At 33.9% G+C, this 20,171-nt stretch overlaps 4 protein-coding genes across 5 annotated transcripts; 3 read left to right on the top strand and 1 right to left on the bottom strand.

Annotated features, from left to right (window-relative positions):
* The first annotated feature begins 868 nt into the window (after window positions 1-868).
* LOC105971249 (ARM-repeat/Tetratricopeptide repeat (TPR)-like protein) lies at window positions 869-2,991 on the top strand. Its single transcript, XM_012996098.2, has 2 exons — window positions 869-2,597; window positions 2,767-2,991. The coding sequence occupies exons 1-2, from the start codon at window positions 869-871 to the stop codon at window positions 2,829-2,831; spliced, it is 1,794 nt and encodes a 597-aa protein (XP_012851552.2). The 3' UTR covers window positions 2,832-2,991.
* A 6,326-nt stretch (window positions 2,992-9,317) lies between these two features.
* On the top strand, window positions 9,318-10,869 carry LOC105971400 (glycine-rich protein). 2 transcript variants are annotated; one of them, XM_012996254.2, is made up of 4 exons: window positions 9,323-9,498; window positions 9,642-9,686; window positions 10,364-10,396; window positions 10,519-10,869. In XM_012996254.2, the coding sequence occupies exons 1-4, from the start codon at window positions 9,459-9,461 to the stop codon at window positions 10,692-10,694; spliced, it is 294 nt and encodes a 97-aa protein (XP_012851708.2). In that variant the 5' UTR covers window positions 9,323-9,458; the 3' UTR covers window positions 10,695-10,869. The 2 variants fall into 2 exon arrangements, with proteins under 2 accessions (XP_088671664.1, XP_012851708.2); XM_088815538.1 differs by lacking the exon at window positions 10,364-10,396 and having other exon boundaries at window positions 9,318-9,498.
* Window positions 10,870-11,058: 189 nt separating this feature from the next.
* LOC105971399 (Syntaxin/t-SNARE family protein) lies at window positions 11,059-14,431 on the bottom strand. Its single transcript, XM_012996253.2, has 5 exons — window positions 13,981-14,431; window positions 13,711-13,825; window positions 12,984-13,622; window positions 12,708-12,888; window positions 11,059-11,486 (listed from the first exon to the last, which is right to left on the bottom strand). The coding sequence occupies exons 1-5, from the start codon at window positions 14,055-14,057 to the stop codon at window positions 11,461-11,463; spliced, it is 1,038 nt and encodes a 345-aa protein (XP_012851707.1). The 5' UTR covers window positions 14,058-14,431; the 3' UTR covers window positions 11,059-11,460.
* A 2,421-nt stretch (window positions 14,432-16,852) lies between these two features.
* On the top strand, window positions 16,853-20,140 carry LOC105971363 (ankyrin repeat family protein). The gene is made up of 3 exons (XM_012996210.2): window positions 16,853-17,232; window positions 18,181-18,576; window positions 19,708-20,140. The coding sequence occupies exons 1-3, from the start codon at window positions 16,953-16,955 to the stop codon at window positions 20,019-20,021; spliced, it is 990 nt and encodes a 329-aa protein (XP_012851664.1). The 5' UTR covers window positions 16,853-16,952; the 3' UTR covers window positions 20,022-20,140.
* The last annotated feature ends 31 nt before the right edge of the window (window positions 20,141-20,171 follow it).

The raw sequence follows: 20,171 nt of genomic DNA, 5'->3' as shown, positions 1-20,171 counted from the left end.
AATTTCTCGGATGGTTTGCAAGTTATTATACGATCAGAGTGTAGGTTTATCCAGTGCCACAGAAAAATGGCTTTTTATTACGAATTTTTTTTACTACGATAAAAAGCCGTAACAAAAGGTACTTTTTACTACGGAACAATCTTGGAGTCGTAGTAAATTTTAGGATTTACCATAACAAAGTTTTTGTCACGCCCGAATATGCATGCTACGGTGCAAATTCGTAGCAAATGCGTAGCACAAGCCTTTTGCTACTGTTAGTCGCCGTAGTAAAAAACCAATTTTCTACTAGTATGCATACACATGTATGGTTCGTTGCAGGTTCCTTCATTACAAAATAAAAAATAAAAAATAAAAATAATAATTGGTACAAAAAGCTGGATTAATTAATTAATAGTGGGTTGTAGCTCTAGTTATCCTCCAATAATGATAAATCACTGTTCCTTGTTAATATCCAATGTTAACCCTTTTTCCACATAAGACAAAATAGTTTGTAATTAAGAAACAGACATTAATAAGAATAAGAATAATGTTAGATATTGTCCTAGAAAAGGATGTTTCAAAGTTAAGGTAAAAGGAGAATTTAGGCAGATATCCAACTTCCACACCCCAACTTTTAACCTAATTTCATATTATTTTATTTTTTTATTTTTTTAATTAATTAATTACATATCACTAATTAATCCACCTGGTCTAATTGAAACTAAAAAAGCTGATGCATGCATCCTCAAACTGCTAAAAATGGCACAAAAGTCTTCCCATGCGCCGCTTAATCTCTCCACTTTGCCCTAATCCCACTCACTTAACTTTCCATTAATTCTTAATTATAAACTCCAAACCCTAAAAGCTGAAAGAGAAGTGATTAAAAAAAATGCCTCGAGAGCAAATTAATTGCACCAACCAATCTAGTAGTAACTGCTTCTTCTGCATCATGAAGGAGCGAGACTCGTCGATCGGGAAAACGTCGATCAAAGAGTATCTAAAAGGAATATCCTCTCTCGACGACGACGACGACGATGACCTCATCCTCGTCGTCAGCGAGCTGTGGAAAATCGCAATGACTCGACCGGACGACGAGGATCTCCCCTCCCTCGGAATATTCCAATGCATGGCGGATTTGATCGGCAAATCGATTCACGACAAAGAATGGCTGATCAAGAATCAAAACATCTACATCCCTTATTACGCGGCTCATATAATCGGCTCTTACACTATGAACGAAGCCCGTTTCGCTGCATTAGCGGTCGAATCGGGCGTCGTACCTCCACTAATGGAGCTCTTGAGAGGGGAAATGAGTTGGGTGGAGCAAAGGGTTGCCGTTAGAGCGCTCGGCCACCTGGCGAGCTACGAAGAAACCTTCGAAGCGGTCGCGGTTTTCGAGGAAGAAGTGGTGGAACTCGCCATGCGTCTGGCTTCGTCTTGTTTGGAGGATGTTTACAACGTGTTCGTTGGAATGCCGAAGAGAAAGAGGGTGGACTATCACTGTAATTTGCTTACGCGCGGCGTTGGAGGGGCGGAGAAGGAGAATCGAAAGGCGGAGGAGTGGGCCCGCCAACTTCAATGCTGGAGTGTACATCTTCTCAACTGTTTTGCTGTTAAAGAGAGATCTTTAGGTCTAATATGCAAGAGTCAAGATTTCCTTAAAGACTTGTCCGAAATGTGGGGTGGAGTATTGGTGAACCACACATCGACCGGAGGAATCGAGCTTCTTCGAATTCTTTGCTACGCCAAAATTGGACGAGCGAACGTCTCGAAATCCAAACACGTGATTGAGAATCTATGCAGGATTTCGAGATCTTCCGACGATTTGCAATACATGGGAATCGATTGTCTTTTGTTGCTCCTCAAAGATCCAGATACGAGGTACGAGGTTATCGAAGTTGCCACCTCATACCTAGTCGATTTAATCGAGCTCAAGAATATCGGAAATAGAAAAAACGTCGGTGAAGCAATCACGAGGGCGCTCGTGTGCGATTATAATTACCAAAACTCGAAAAAAATCAAGAATCTTGATCATGTAGTTCAAAGAGGGCTTCAAGAAACATGGGGTTTGAAGATAGAGAGGAGGAGGAGAGAGAAAGTCATGACAAGTGAGAAGCTCATGGGCAAAAGGGTCATTTCCAAACTCGTAAAGCAACAAGCGAACCGAAAGTTTTCAGCCGGAGAAATCGAAGAAGCGGCGGCAAAGTACACCGAGTGTTTGGAAATATGCCCACTGAGGTATAGAACTGAAAGAGCTGCAATGTACAGCAACCGGGCGCGTTGCCATTTGTTGCTAAACGATCCCGATCGCGCAATTAGCGACGCAACGAGGGCGCTTTGTCTTTCTTGCCCTCCGAATTCGCATGCGAACAGCCTGTGGATAAGATCACAGGCATATGATATTAAAGAAATGGCTAAAGAAAGCTTAATGGATTGCTTAATGTTTCTTAATGTTTGTACGAAATCGAAATCGACAGCGGATAGTTTTCGTGTGAGGATTCCTTACTATGCAGTTCGTATGATCGGCAAGCAGATGGAATCTACGTGGATCTTCCGAGATGCTCGTCTCAAGGCGAAAGAATCGACCGAAATTAATGGTAAATGGCGCGAAAAATCCGGTAAGTACTAATTATAAGTTCAATAATTTTCTTCATTAACTAGAGATCTAGAGAGATATATATATATATATATATATATACATATATATATATATATATATATATATATATATATATATATATATATATATATATATATATATGATGATATTAATCTTGAACTTTACAGGGCTATCTACAATTATAGAAGAACCTTTTGCTAAGCAGCTGGAAAGGGCTAACAATTTGTGGTAGGTTAATTATTCAGGTGATTAATTAATAATTATTCAATGAAACTTTTGTGGTATGTAGCTTGGTAATTAATAATTTAGTTTTGCTTTTTTTTTTAGAGTTGTAATAATTGGTTTATATGTATTGTTAAATCATGATTAATATCAACTATATTAGGAGTTAATATTTAGCACCAACAATTTGCCATTTAGGGTTTAATTTCGAATTGTGTTGAGCTGAACGCATGTTTGTTAAAATTTATTTCAATTTTTACTGAGCTTTTAAAGTTGTGTGTGATTTCGGTTTGATAAGCAATCGAGTTGAGGTCGAACGATATTTTTACCCGCAATCTTAAATAATCGAGTGTCAAAAAACTTGTTTTGCCCTAGTAAACAAATTAATTATTATGATATTTTCAATAACAAATGGTACAAGTAAACGAATAATATTTCATAATCTTGGAACCTTGATGAACCTTGGATGCTATTATAGTTGAACCTCTATAAATTAATATAGTCGGGTCTAATTAAAGAAATTTTATTAATTCAGTAGATTATTAAATTGTCGAGTTAATAATTTAACACGTTTTCACCAAATTGGAACCGAGAGAAACTATTATTTAAGTGAGATTATTAATTTATTAAGGTTCTGCTCTATAGTTTTGATTGAATTTTGAGAATCCAGATCAACAAACTAGAATGAAATGTTTTAAATATTAACATATGATAATTTCGGGTATGGATGAATGATTTTATATTTCGAACTTTCTGCTAGTGAATTATGATGGTGGTGAGGACCACATTTCCACATTCAATTTAAAAGACTTAGATAACAATAATGTGTACCTTCCATTATCTGCTTTTTTTTTATTATTCTTTTTTTTTTTTAAATCTAGTGCTTAATAAATTAATTAATACACATTCCCACTTCCACAAAAAAAAATATTTAATAAATAAAAAAAGAAAAAAAAAAAGGCAGTGGATGGATGTTATAAAATACTTCATTGATTTTGTGTTGCATTAGTGAATTATTTTGGTGTTATTTGTTACTCTTGTATTTTTATTTGAGTCTGTAAAATGGTACTTTTATTTTTTAACGTACTAGCAATTTTTCCCGTGTGATGCATGGAATAGTATTTTAAAAGTAAAAATAATGAATAGTTTAATACATAATAATAAGAGTTATAATAAAATTTATTAATGATATCGGTAACAACATCAATATATACAAATTTAATAATACAAACTCATTTCCAAAAAATATAGAAAATTTAAGTAATATGAAATAGATCATTAAATATAATGAAGTAAAGAATAATTAGAGAAAATAGGTTGAAAATAAGAGATAAAAATAATAATAACAATTACGAAGATATAGATATAGTGATTTATGATTGTGCTAGTCGAAGTTTGGTATGAAAGTAATTATAAAAAATTAAGTACCTGCAAAATAGGAATTTATTTTTTTACAAATATAATATTAAGGTTTCTTACGTTCGTTTCTTTCCTTTATATATAAAGATAAGAATCAATAGATTGCTTACCTGTATTTGATTACATCGAATTAGATTAGATTGGATTAATTTTTTACTGGTTAACTAATTGATTAGTTAATAATGATTATTAGTGAGAACTTCCTCACTCATTGCGTATAATGAGAATGAAATTTTTCAATGACAGCATCGCTAATTTTTTGGATAATTAACTCCAACTTTGAGAAGAATTTCTCTAGTGACAATTAATTGGATTTAGTGAAATTAATACTAATAGTGATATATAAAGCATATAAAATTGTTTGGGGGCTCCGATTTTTTTCTAAAACGCTCTAGGCGATCTCTCTCGCCTACCCTTAGACAGGGGCGGATCTAGGGGGTGGCCAAGTATGCCATGGACCACCCCAAGAAACGAAAATAAATTTGCTTTAGTGGCAAAGATCTCCAAACTGCTAGATGAGGTCATGGGTGTTTGACTCCATTATGTTACAAAAAAGTATTGTTTAATTTTTTGTCCAAATTTCTTTTGAGCCCCTCTCCCATAAACACATTATATTATATCTATATTACTATTTAGTCCACCCAAAATTCAAAATATACAAAAAAAGTCCTAACTTTTTTTTAGCCCCACTCCCCAAAAACACATTATATTATATCGATATTATTATTTAGTCCATCCAAAATTCAAAATATACAAAAAAAGTCCTAATTTTTTTCTTGTTTTTTTAGCCCCTCTCCCCAAAAACACATTATATTATATCTATATTATTATTTAGTCCACCCAAAATTCAAAATATACAAAAAAATTCCCAATTTTTTTCTTCTCCTAATTTATCCAAAAAAAAAAAAAAGTTTCAATTTTTTTTCCCTTCTCCTAATTTATCCAACAAAAAAAGGTTCAAATTTTTTTTCCGGGGGCGCTGCCCCCGAACGCCCAAAAATTTAACCCCACTATACAGTAAATTCTTGGACTCGTCATAGCCGGCATACCCTGAATTTTCGTCCTGGATCCGCCACTGCCCTTAGATATTAACCATGAATCACAAACACAAATATTAAAACCCCTCCATCTTAATCACTAAACAACCCATGAAAATATATCACATTTTCCCCAATCTTTTTTAGTAGTACCTACGCACATTCAAACAAGATAAAGTTATGAGTGGTTGCGGGTTACTTCATTACTAAAAAGAAAAGGATAATAAAGTTAAGATTCAATTTGGATACATTATAAATGGTTTACTGCATTGTTGGCATGAAAAATGCTTTTAATTTTTCTTCAAGGATGGTTTACTGCATTGTGGAACAGAGCCAAATTAATATTATCAACTATCTATTCAATGAAAGTGATATATATTATGACATTTATTTTCGGATTACCCCTATATTTTTTCAGCAACCATAATGTCATCTGTAATTAATTAATTTAAGAGATTATTATCCATTTTTTTACCTATGAAATATCAATTAAAGATCTACTAGAATCTTAATAGGTAATGCTAATTCCACAAATAAATATTTCAAGATTAGTGTTATATATTTCTTATTAGTTATTACTATATTTATTTTTTCATATATTTTAGGGTAAATTACGCCCACACCCATGAGGTATGCTTAAATAACTTTAAGGTCCCCGTGGTATCGGTAATTACACTTACCCCCTTGAAACGTAGTTATAAACTCTAATGGGATAATGCATTGGATACGTTATTACGATAGAGTTCTAACGGACTATTGGTTTCAGGAAGTGGTGGAGACAACAAAGAGTTATGGGTGATTTAAGAAATATTGGGGGAGCCATGTCACCCCATAACTCTCCATAACTCTATGTTATCTCCACCACTAGCTAAAAGTAATAGTCCATTAGAACCCTATCAGAATAATGTATCCAATGCATTATCCCGTTAGAGTTTCTAACTACGTTTCAAGGGGGTGAGTGTAATTATCGATACTATAGGGACCTTAAAATTATTAAAGCATACCTCAGGGATGTGGGTGTAATTTACCCTATATTTTAATAAGTATTTTATTCTCTTTTGGAATGCTAGCTCTAGCAAAATAATTACTAGTATCACTTACAAGCCAAGAGACACAATTTATGATCATTTTGTTCCAAAATGTGTGATGCTTGGTCCTCCTGTAAGAGATTATCTGTGTTAAAATCCATCTAATAAATTCTAATTTCCAGCAGATTTTATTATTTGTAATTTGTCAAAAGTACCCCTATCAATATATAGTAAAATAAATCCTCAAAATCAAATCCCCTATTTTTCTCCTCATTTTCGTTTGACCTAACAATTACCAAATCCACCCATTACTGCAAATCCGAAAATTAGAATTGCAAATCTTTGGATATCGATTTGTTCACCCTTTCTTCAATACCAAAATCTCTCCACAAATTGTGAAGCTTCCATAGGTTAGGTTGTCTGAGCGTTTGCAATTCACAAGGTCGTTTGCAGTTTCTTTTGCTGAACCAGTTTGCCTTCGTTCCGTTTGTTGTTTCCCAATTGTATGTTGTTCGTAAACGATGGCTGATGTTTAGGGTTGCTGTTTGGAATTCGTACGATGCCCAAAACACGATTAAGTCTTGGTAAGCAATGATCATTTGTGTAAATTTTCTTTGCATGTTATGTTTTCGATTTTAACTTTTATCTTTTATTAATTTTGAATTTTGTTCCTTTTTTATTTTGTATTTTATTGTTTGTTATTTATTTCAAATATTTCGATAATAATTAAACGTTTTGTATCTACGTTTTGCCTTTGGATTTATACATTACCTCGTAATTGCATCATCAGAGAACCTCGTTATCCAGAAAAAATGGTACAAAAGCGTGAAGGCTTTAGTGAGTAACATTCTCGTATTTTCATTTCTAGTAGAAAGAAAAAGAAGATCATTTTTTTGTTGATGTGGAGACATGAAAAATTTCAGCTTAGAAGGTGCAAATGACGAAGTGAATATGGCCGCTATTTAAGTATCAGCTAGTTTCGACAATATTGCTTATGACAACCATTAGTGCAGAATGATGCACAACCATGTTTGATTTGCACACATCAAGCCTACCTTTATGTGACTTGAAGTACTTCTTTGTATTCACCTTATTTCTTTGTTACTAGATGAAATATACGTTTACTGATCGCTAGTTTATTATAACGTTAAACGCTAGGGAGTAATTTGGATTTTGAATTTGTAAAAGGGATTCTGCAATTTTAGATTATGCAATGTTGGTTTGGCAATAAGTAACATTTTTTGTTGTAATTATACTGCATATTGTAGTTTTCTGGCTATATTTACTGTAAAATGTTGTTTATTGTTTACAATTTGCAGTATGCTATTTTATGATAGCTTGCAGTTCACTGGATATATGTACAACGGGTCACAAAAAATTTTGCTATTGCATTCTGCAACATAGTTTTACAATTGCAATTACATATTTCAAATAGATACTTAATGGTTGCAAATTGATGTTTATTGTTCGCTACTTCATTTTACAACATTCTTTTACCACATTTACACATTTTAATGTGAGTTGTTGTTTGCGTTTGACAGTTATATGTTCCCATTTGTAAAAGACAAATACTACATTGAAAATAAACAAACCAATCAATTACGAAAATATAAAACTATAGATTTGAAGTGCAAGCATCAATATAAAATCAACACATCGGTCGATTAGAAAAACCAATGTAATGTCTGAAATGAAATAAGCAAAAACATCTCTTTAAGTTATACAAATTACATCAATTCGTGCATGACTATCTATTATGCTCACAAAATTCATTACATTAATTGCGACATATTTTCGTTTATATCTTCACCATAACCGATATCCTCTTTACTTTTTGCTCACCGCAATGCGATTTAGATTCGAGAGGGCAACATAAATATCGTCATCAACTGCACTCATACCTAACAAACGAATAAATTTATGGAGAATTTTACAACAAAAAAATCATAAATTCATCTCCTCATCTCTGAAATGATTGTCCCATGTCCGATATTTAAATACAACAGCAAAATGAAAAAAAAAAAAAAAAGAAAAAAAAAAAAAAAAAACTTTACTCCCCTCATATAAAAATAATAATTGTTGTTGTATTAGCTAAAATCAATCGCATTCGTTTGTTGTTTGCTGAAATGAATTCAAATGCAAACAATTTTACAGTTAACAATAAACGAATTTGAAAATATGAATGTCAAACATAAAATTTCTTTCAACAAACAACAAATAATAACCAACAATCAAACACATTAAACAAACAGCCAACAAATACAAAATACAAGTATAACTTGTTAATTTTTTAAAATTCTTCTTCTACCACTCTCTCATCGGAGACAGGGCGACCTTAAAGAACGACGACAACGGAGGACAAACGACTTGCAACGGTGCAGTGGGTAGCACCATCAGCAGTGAAGTTTGCAGCGCACGTATCGGAGAAGCGTGCACAGTGGCCAACCGATTAGAGAGACTCGTCGAAGACAGGCGCTGTTAAAGAACGACGACAATGGAGGACAAACGACTTGCAACGGTGCAGTGGGTAGCATTATCAACAGCAAAGTTTGCAGCGCGCACATCGGAGGTGCGTGTACAGTGGCCAGTCGATTAGAGAGAGAGAGAGAGAGAGAGAGAGAGAGGTGTAATCACGTCGTTGGGTAGAGGGGTTTGTTTTCCATATAAAGCGATTTATAATTTGAGGTTATTTATGTCTATATACTTTTAATTTTATTTGATTTCTATTATTTTTTTTTTAGTTAAATGACCTACAAATATATTCATCTAACAACTTGGATCTCTACCTATATAAGTTTGGAAGAAGGGGTGTCTATACAATTCCCCCCTAAAATAACAGGTGCAAACTGGGAATATTTACTAAATTTGACACCATAAAAATTGACGTGTAAAAAGATTCATAGTCTTTTTGTAGTTATCAAAATATGAGAATTTTTTTTTTTTCGTAATTTGACACCACCGAACGGTACCGTAATTTACCATTGAAATTTGTGCAACATGGAGTGATGAATTAGGTTGGGCCTATTATCGGACACCAAAGCCTTGAACCCGTTTTTCTAATCGGGTCGAATTTTCTATTCATATCATCAATATGCACTGCACTGGAATAAACACTTCCTTTTCTTGAATTCACCGTCACAATAGCGAAGATCTATGGTGATAACAAATTTTAATGGAGCAGGAGTGGGCTTTGGTAACTCTTTTATTTCTAATTCAACACAATTTTCTTTTAATTTTTTAAATTTTTTATATCTGGGTTTTCTTTCCTGATAATTTTATGGGTTTTTTTTTTTTTTGTTCCTTTGAAATTGAATATTATGAATTGGGTTTTTTAAGGTTTCGGAGTTGGCTGTGGTTTTGGAGTTGGATGGGGCTTCGGAGGTAACTTCACTATGATTCTTTCTTTTTTTTATTTTTATTTTCTGTACAATTTTTGTAAGCACAAAAATTAAAAATAAATAAAATTATGTTAATTGTCATTTCAAATTGTATTTAGCTAATTGAAGTGCAATTGCAGTCATCCTTCATCGTATTTATCAAATTGCAAATGTCGTCGATTCCGTCGAACGATAAAATATTTGTACTTAAAGTGAGAACCTCTGAATTTCAGAGTTTTTTGTAGCTGCAATGACAAATTATGTGTGTTTCTCACTTCAAAGACTGAAAATAAATAAGAAAAATCGTAAGTCTGCGTTTTGTCGTACTTCTTCTAGATTCAAATGATCAACGGTCAACATCAAGTAGTCGATGAATTGGTTTGCCGACTTACTAAGAATCGACTTGTGTTATCTCGATAGAAAGACTAGAATGATCCTTCTCACAGAATCGACTCGTTCCTGTTTTGAATCTATTAATGGGAATATTAAAACGTGTCGAATTAGTTTAGCGTCTAAAACTGTGAAGCCTACTATGCTCTCTTATCGTTTTTACACGAGATTTTTTAGCTGTCAACAATTTCGTTTTTGTATTGGTTATAATTGCTCGATGATTTTTTTCTTTTTTCATTTTTCTAAGCAATTTTCTTTTTTTTGTAACATATGGCAATCGTTTTCGTCCAGGTATGCCCCTGAACATCTTTGGACTTGGTGCAGGTAAAATCTCGAGAAAACCGAAAACCGCTTTTTTTTTTTTGGTAAACTACACCACCTTTGATTCGACTAATCTTTTACGCTAACGCAGTTTTTATTTTATTTTATTTTTCGTCAATGTGAAGGTGGGGGTTGTGGTGTTGGTTTAGGGCTAGGATGGGGATTTGGCTCAGCATACGGAAGTCAGTATCACGGTTCTGGAGCAACTTTCCGAGGTGTTGAATTCGCGAGTAAATCTAATGTAGAAAAAGATTCGACAAACTTGTTGAAAAACACGCAGAAAGCTAATGCTTCTAACTGAATTTCAATATTGATCGTACTTTGTCGAGTGATGAAAAATGGTTAAAGAAATACAAGTGTTTGCTGTATATGCGCTAAGATCAACCGAAGCCTTTCTTTTTCGATCAAAATGTACAAGCGGTAACTGCACACTCTAGAATTTTCAATTGAATTCAAATTTGTTCTTTCGTTTTTTATTTAGCAGTTGATATTCCGTCGAATGCCTTATATGCTTGAGGGGATTTTGCTAATTCAGATTGTACATCGAAATTCCTGTGTAGATTGTTGTCGTGTTCTTGATCTTTATCAGTGAAAAAAAATGAATCCCAAAACCTATTAGATGTAAATAATCCACGAAAACAAGATACGAAATTGCTGAGTCGGGATTGTGAAATTTGCACAAGGTTAATATACACTCGACGTATTCTAGATCATCAAACATATCGGTATCTAGCTATTGTACATCAATATACATATACAATTTTTGTGATCCATACATAAAGTCAACAAGACAACAAAAACGGGCAATGAGCGAAAATAAATCTCTAGAGTCGAAGAAGCCACTACAAAAGAAGATCAAAACTACCAAAATAAAATAAAATTACAACAGCATGGTACAACGGCAGCTCAAAAAGGCAGTAGTACGATAAACCTTGTCAGCTACCACTAGACAAAATCATTTCTATAAAGACGGAATAAATTCCTACATAAAGAATAATAATCGAGCAACTTTTCCTACTCCATTTCATTTCACAAGTTGCCGAATCGGAATAAAGAACACGCTCCCCTCAGATTGCACGAAAAACCAATAAAACTGCAGGGGAAACAACATTATAATACGTAAGCATTCGAGGAATTGAAGAAACTTCAAGCTCGTAGTCTTTGCGATAATTAATTTCAGATACGAAAGTAAAACCAAATCGAAATTAACGTAAGTGTTTCACGGAACAAAGTAAGCAACATAAAATATGTAGAATAAAACTCGTGTGGGGGGTTTTGTAAAGAGCTATTCTAATTTTTTAAACATTTAATGCAGGGTATGTCTTGTGGATATTTAATCAATGTTTCGAGATTTTTAGTGACGATTGAAGTCGATAACTAATCGGGATAATTATCTTCCCGAACAATATTATAAAGCTGCTTGCTACCAATACCGTGTTACAAACGGCTCAATATTGCCCCAGTGGCACACTCCATATAAATATGTCAAATAAATTAAAACCATTTGCATAAAAACTGAGAAAACACAAAAACGAACAACGTAAAAAAGTTTCCTGGTAAAGCCTAAGATACATGTAGCAACAGTTCCATCATCAAATATATACAGTAGAGTAAAGCAGATAGCACGACTGATACTGCAGTTAATACCAAAGAGCTCATCATTTAGTTGTTAGGGTAAATTACGGCCACCACTGAGTTATGAGTTATGGTCAATTACGAAAACCCCCTCCTGTTTGGGTAATTACAGCCACCACCCTCAACTATGTATTATCTTACGAAAAAACCCCTCCAGCGGTAAATTTAGGGATGTTAAATCGGTAAAATCAAACCGAAATTTCAGTACACCAACATTTCATACCGTTTACCGAACTGAATATACGATTTGGTTCGGTAAATAACCCAATTACATAAATTTTATGTAAAAATATTTAAAAGGAGGGGGTGGTTGTAATTACCCAAACAAGAGGGATTTTTTCGTAATTTGGCCATAACTCACGGGGTGGCCGTAATTTGCCCTATGTTAGTTGTTATTATGACGTAACATATCCGGCAAAATATTTGACAAAACTACTTTGAACCTTCAATATGTCAAGTTTCGAATATAATCTAACAAAACAAATACACTTGATCGACGCAAACCGAGACCAAAGGTTATGGAGAAAGATCCTAAAACATATACATCTAGTGCATATTCGATATATATATAAATGCCCGAGAATCAGGTGAACAATAATCATCATTATAATTAAAAAAAAGGAAAAAAAAAGGAAAAAAAAAAAAAAAAAAAAAAAAAAAAGCTAGTTAAAAGGCTCACCGAGCAAGCAAAGCAGGAGAATAATGGAGAAAACGACTTGAACAGGCCGACTATATTGCATATGATACTGCGACCTCTGAAGCTGCCTCTGGATCGTTCCATACCAACCGTACAAATGCTTGTCGTAATCATCACAACCATCAAGGCAACTTTTATTCTTCTCATAGCATATTTCAACGCCCTTCATAAATATAACGTGTGCATTTCATCACGATCAGCACAAAAAACACAACTAACTAGAAATTAAAACAATCAAGAAAGAATAGATTTACTAACTCTAGTCAAATTCGGAGCCCGGGGTAAAATAGTATCAGCTTCTTTTGGCCGGTCGGTAACCTTTAATTTCTTGTAACCATTCTTCGGCCACTTCAACTGAGCCATGGAAGATTCCATCGTATTTAAAAACCCCGAAAAACTAGGTACCTTTCGCGGGGGCTTATCGGTATTTACACATGACGAATCGTGCGGCAGAATATCAAAAGGCAGCATTATTTTCCACGAGCCAATATCGGCACCTGCGCTAGCTGTCCTACGATGACCTGGCAGCGGAAACTTCTCCTCTTTACACTCCACTTCACCTAACTCAACCAAATGAGAAGAACTCCTCGAACACTCGTTTAGAGTTAACCGGTCAGCCTCTTCTGAGTTGTTATTATTATTCACTCCTAAGTTTCTATTTACGGAAGACGGCCCCGAAAGAAACAACGCTAGCTCGTTTCTCTCTCCTTCGTCTAATCTCACCCAAGGCAATGGCGGCTTGCCTCGCGATACTGCGGATTCGTTCAAGGATCTCTCGACTTTCGCTATTTGATTCTCGATTGCAACTATGAAATCCCTATGCCTATCTTTTGAATCGTCGACCGCAGTAGTACTAGTACTGTAACTCGATCTCACGGCCCGACCGAATTCTTCCAACTGCATCCACAATTATTATTTCATGAATAACGCCAAATGTGTGCTTATAAAAATAGCGGTATCGCATAAGTACGTATAGACGAACAACCTGCCACTTGGCGGTGCCGAGTGTCGTTTGGAGATCTCTTCGTAGCTCCTCCATATTCCAAGCGCTGGCGGCATCCTTCGATGCATGAAGCCATGTTCTATAAGTCGATTCCATCCTTTACAAACAAATTAAATAAATTCCCTCAATAATTCCAAAATTAAAAAAGTAGACAATTAAAAAAAAATTAATTACTCTGCATTCTCAATATATTTGATTCGAGAAAATCTATGAGGAAAAAAAAAATAAAAAACGTGAAATTATTTATAGCACCTGTCGGCAGATTCCTGGACTTCCTCCGCAGCAGAAAAAAACGGATCTTTTTCCCATCTATCAAAAGCTGAAGTCATTTTTCCTTCCCTTAGAATTAATTACACAAATTAGAGGTGAAAAATCACGATGTCGGGCACCGAAAATGGAAGAAAATCAGAAAAAACAAAACCCTAGATAGCGCCGATCAATCCATCATGGTCAATAAATTAAATGGATCGAAACATTCAATAAATTGAAATTGCTGTAAGGAATGAAAAAGGAAACACAGCTGGGTAAAAAATGGTGGATTTTTTTTCTGGATTTGGTATCAGGGAAGATCAATTCTGCATCTGCGGGAAAAGAGGAGTTTTATTATCTGAAGGTAAAACGGTGTCGTTTTCGGTTCTTGTTGTCTGGCTTTAGAATGTGGTGACTGGTGAGCGGTCAAAATAAGTGTGCATTTTGAAATGATATTTTATTATTATTATAATAATATAATATATATGGGTAAATTCAAATTGTTGACCTTTCTTGATTTGGCTGTGTGACAAAACAAGAGAAGCTTCCTTGTCACTGTGAGTATTTTATTACAAAGTGTTTTGGCAATTTTTTAATTTTTTTGTAATTTTATTGTAGTTTCATGAATTAATAACAATTAATATAAAATTATTTATTATTATTATTATTCTGATTAGTACTTGTTGAATATTCAAACTGAACATTTTAAAGATTAGTTTTGACTTTGTGAGGATACTTAGATGATGTAATTTGTGATATATTTTTAGGGGAATTGTTTGATCGTCTTTCTCTGAGGTAAATTCGAAATAATGTAATTCGTTCTTACAATTGACGAGAAGTGAATGCAATACATACAATTATTTATCCACTATTTGTGTAAGGTTTTACATGGTATTAGTTTTCATCATGTCCACTGAAAATACTTTTTCACAAACACGACATTTTAAATTTCCGTCGGTTTTCGGTTCGAATAGTTCCGAATTTGAAACAACCTTTTTCATTTCAATTTTCAAACTTTTGATTTCCGATTTTTTTTTTTTTTTTGGAATTGAAATTGGAATTATATAAAAAATATTTGAAATTTTCAATTTCCAATCCCATTTAGTGTGAAATAAATAAAATATTTTATCATATTTTTAGCTTATGAGTCATGTTGGAGAGTCAAATTATTTCCGTTGCTATTTGTCACATAAAAAAAAAAAAAAAAAGTCTAGCTTGTTTCCCTAGTTTCGACCTTTTCATTTCGAGGGTTTATAATTATATTGTGGTATTTGAAAATAGGTGCTTAGTGCAATTGGAATCGTTACAGTTACTTTTTAAATTTTAAAAATTATAATCTTAGTAGTTTTAGTTTTATGATTTTATGTAAGTGGATGTTCTTATTTTTAAAATTTTATATGATTTCCAAAGTTTCCACAATTTTGGAATTGTACGTACTAGTAAAGCTTCTTCAGTACAAAACTGTCGTACTAATAAGGGGAACACTTAAAAGAGTTTGATTAATGTCGCCTACAACTTGACTAGTTTAAGGGTACAATGACCATACATCCAGGGGCGGACCCAGGGGGTTTTGGGTGGGGGGCGAAAAAAAAGTTTTGGGGTTAAATGGTATAAAATTTTAACTTTGGGAGACTAAAGTGTATAAATTAATACATAAATAAGCCAAAATATTAAAAAAAAAAAAAAAAAAAAAAAAAAAAAAAAGGTAAATTTTTTTTTTCTGCTGGGGCGGGTGCCCCCCCAACAGAAGCCTTGGGTCTGCCCCTGCATACATCCTAGTTTTTTAGAACAATGTTGCTCCAGCATCACATTGGTCAGATTGCCTGAATAAAGCAGTCGGACTGGCGATCTTTCAAAGATTGACTAGTGTTGTTACTTATTTTTTTCGTACATATTTTATTTTAGCATAGACTCGTGTATACACATAGACTACTCTCTACATTCCCTTGCAAAAATTCCAGGGCCGATATAGAGGCTGAAGCTTTCAGAGTTTTAGGTGGTTCGAAACTATCATTTATATATGTTACGTACGACGATGAAAATTAAATTTTAATTCAAATCTATCGTCGTACATTGCTGGAATGACCAAAAAAAATTATTATTTGTATAAAGAGTTTTGAAAGATATATTTTCTACTTTACCTTTTATTTTTATTTTTTTATTAATGTTTAAAAATTATTATTCTCGGTGAAATAAAATTGACAGCTTGAAAATTATTACGATACGAGAATTTCCATTTTGGAACATTAATTTCACCACATTCCAAAACTTTCGATTGTCGATCCAATTTTCTTTCAAAAAAAAAAGATTGATTATTTTCTGAAATTTCCATTTATAATATCAATAAAATTTTATGTTATAGGTGACTAAAAAAAATAGAAAAAATTCCGAATTGCGCCGATTCACATTAAATTTTTTTCAATTTTGGAATAAGTTTTGTCATTTTAGTTTCTGAAATTCCGATTTTTTATTTATCTAATTTTATTTTTTTGAATGAAATTCGGAAAATATAATAATATATTTTTGTTAAATTTCCAAAAAATAATGCATCCCAGCTTATAATATTATAATTTGAGTTAGGTGGTGTTTGCAAATGATTATTTAAAAGTAGAAGTTAGTGATTGTGATTTAAGTTAGTTTTAAGTGCTTATTTCTAAAAGTTGGGGTTGTTTGCAAATATTTCGGAAAATGAACTAAAATTGAAAAAGCAGGGTTATGGGTGCTTTTAAAAAAATAGCTTAAAGCAGATTATTTTAAGAGAAGCAAAAACAAAAGTTGATTTTGCAAACACCTAAAAACAGATTATAAGCAAAAAAACCGCATAATCACTCTTAAAAAGCATTTGCAAACACCACCTTAGTGGTATATATATTAACAGAAGTGTTGAAAAATCCCCAAACAGAGCCTAATCCAAGTAGCAAAACCCTCTTCCTGAAACTGCCGTTAGAGGGTTTAAGGTAAAACCAGGTGCAGCCATGGAAGATAACAAAGAGGAATCACTCTGCGAGGCATCTCGAAACGGCGATGTTGCTAAAGTACAATCCCTAATCACATCCGGAGCCGACGTCACCTACTTCGATAGCGACGGACAAACGCCGCTGATGCACGCCGCCAAAAACGGCCACTCGGAGGTGGTGAGAGCACTCCTCGACAGTGGTGCGCCGTGGAACGCCGTATCTCCTTCCAATCTCTCCGCCGGAGACTTTGCCATGGACAATGGCCATCAATCCGCCTTCGACATCCTTCTTAATGCTGGTCCGTTTTTTCATTTCGTTTTCCCCCTTTTTAATTTACATTCTTTTGTTATTTGATTTTTGTTGGATTTGGTAAATGTTGGATGAACACATTTCTGGATTGCAAAATCAACAAAGTAAGAAATTGAACTATGTTCCTCCTTCAATTGAAAGAGACCTAGTTTTCAGGGACTTATCGATTTGTAAACGGATTGTAGAATGTTGGGAGTTGGTCTCGATTTAGGAAAAAGATATGGTTATAGGACTGACGTTTACCTGATCCAATTCCCATACGATAAACTTTGTCGGTACGTTTACTTGAGCTCCAGCCCATGGTGCATTCAGTTCCCAGCTTCTGCATCTTTTTTAACAAAAAGTAGAAGGAATTTCAAATATTAGATATCTCAATCAAGAATGATGAATTTCAAATATGCCATTATTGGGAATACTTACAAGCCAAAGGCGCGGTAATCATTAATTGCTCCGGTGAAACCAGTTTTTTTCGAATTTGGTGATGTAATAGTCAAGCTCCTCCTCTGTTAGCCAAGGTGCTCTGTCAGCAGAATATGTAAAGCCTTTACCTTTGGGAAAGTAACGTTGAGCAGGGTTTCGAAAAGCAAGGATGTTTTTGGGGTTGTTTCTTCATATTAGGATTTATTTGAAATATGAACATATATGAGGAGCCTAAACCCTTTTCATAGTAAAATTGGAACAAGCTCATGTTCGGTACATAATTTATGTAGCATATTGTAAGTGTGTAATGAAGAGTTACAAAAGATATAAGAATAAAAATGGAAACTATATTTTGCTGAACTGCATGTGGGACGTGTTACATGTTCTGTGACCGCACCCTATTGTCTCATATGTTCACCAGTCATGTTTACCTAACAAATTGATGCAATTTCCTAAATTTGTGGCCTTTTTCTGCATTTTTCGTTTAATTGATGGCGAAGTTTTCGGTTATTTACAGGCATACAGGCTGAATTGGTTCTTGGAACAATAGCAAGGAAAGATAATGCACATGGTAATCCTAACGAGGACTATTTGGAAGACAGGGTTACATTCAGTGAGGATAAGGTGATGGACAAAGAAAGCAAAGCTGTTATGATGGCTTGGGAGGGTCCACTAATGGAAGCTCATGCAAAAGCTATTTGCTCAGGAGGTGGGCACGTGCTAAACATTGGGTTTGGCATGGGTCTTGTGGACACTGCCATACAGAAATACAAGCCAACTTCGCACACTATAGTCGAAGCTCACCCTGAGGTATATGCTCGTATGCTTCAGAATGGATGGGGTGAAAAGGAGAATGTGAAGATAATATTTGGTCGCTGGCAGGATGTTCTTCCTCAACTGGAATCATATGATGGTAAGAATTATGCACGTAAAAATTAATTTTCTCATAACTGACGCTGAAAAAAATACGTTTGCTATGCGTGACATTTGACATTCTTTTAGTATGCGCAATCACTTTTTTATTTTTTGAGATTTAATATCAATTTACAAGTCTTCCTTCTGTTATGATGCCATAACTCATCTACGATCGGATTTTACTGTTACCATTATTGTTTGTGTGCATGACAGCACCCCCCTAAGATTTCTATAGATATTGTTTCTTTGAGAATTGTCTAATATTTAAAGTTCTCTCTTCAGGTTTCTTGTTTGCTACTTATGATAAGCTATTGAAATTGGTCTAGTGTATAGTATGTAAAATGTATAATTCGGAATATTATAGTGGTACTTTTACTATTCTAGAAGTATACACTGATCTCATAATTTTCTAATACAGCAACAATAATATGTTATTCGTGAATAGATTTACAATATTTTTAACAACAATGCGTTAACTAAAGACAATTAAGCGCGATTATTACTTTACAGCATTTTGTATGTTATATCATAAATATTTATTGTTTATTCCATAAACTAAAACCAGAATGTTTATATTCTTTACACTAAAAATAATAAATAGATTAAATTTTTTTATATATAGTTGTAGTTGTAGTGGTTTGTCTAGCACCCAAATCGAACCCGAAGATTGGTCTTCACTTGGTATTACCAATACCATACATCGTCAATGTGTATGAAGAGATAAGGAAATAAATAGAGAAGTCGTTGACCCAAATATTATGTTCTCTGTACTTCTTTTTTGTTACCTATAAGGCTCTCTTTGACAAAAAAAAAAAAAAAAAGAAAAGAAAAAAAAAAAAACTATAAGGCTCTCTTTGTATATTGGACAAACTTTTTTTATAATAGGGTAGGTCTTTGTATATTTGGCAAACCTCATGGAGTTTTCGGTAATTAATCTTGTTGCTAACATATAATAATCTAGAAAAGCTTGCATCTAACTTGGACTTGGGCATTAGGTGGAGTTGAAATCAGATACATTTCTCTAGGGCTGTTTAACGGGTAGTTATCTCTTTCATATTTACATCATCCTTTGCTTTCTGAAATACTGATTTTTCTGGTGATGATTATTTGATTTGTTCAAAATTTTCAGGGATATTCTTTGACACATATGGGGAATATTACGAAGATATGAGAGACTTTCATCAACATCTCCCGAAATTGCTGAAGCCTGGAGGAATATATTCTTTCTTCAACGGTCTTTGCGGTAGTAATCCCTTCTTCCATGTTGTTTATTGTCAGTTAGTTTCTCTGGAACTTGAGACTTTGGGTTACTCCACACAGTTGATACCTTTACCTGTGAAGGATTGTTTAGGAAAAGAAACCTGGGAGGGTGTGAAACATAAGTACTGGCAGTTGGATACTTATTACCTCCCTGTTTGTCAGCCTATAGACGATACTGAATGATGATTAGGTTACATTCTGTCATGCCTTTTGGATTATGAATGGATTGAAATGTCTTGTAGACCTTAACTCTACTCGAAATAGCCCGAGCTGGCAATAACAAATATCTTTTCTTTCTTCTTTCTCTTGCTGCTTAATATTTATCAAATTATG

The sequence above is a fragment of the Erythranthe guttata genome, chromosome 3 (assembly GCF_056151865.1).
Source record: "Erythranthe guttata isolate IM_541 chromosome 3, IM_541, whole genome shotgun sequence".
NCBI classification, from domain to species: Eukaryota; Viridiplantae; Streptophyta; class Magnoliopsida; order Lamiales; family Phrymaceae; genus Erythranthe; species Erythranthe guttata.
Note: the sequence above shows the minus strand (reverse complement) of the source record. Positions and strands in the feature narration are given on the sequence as shown.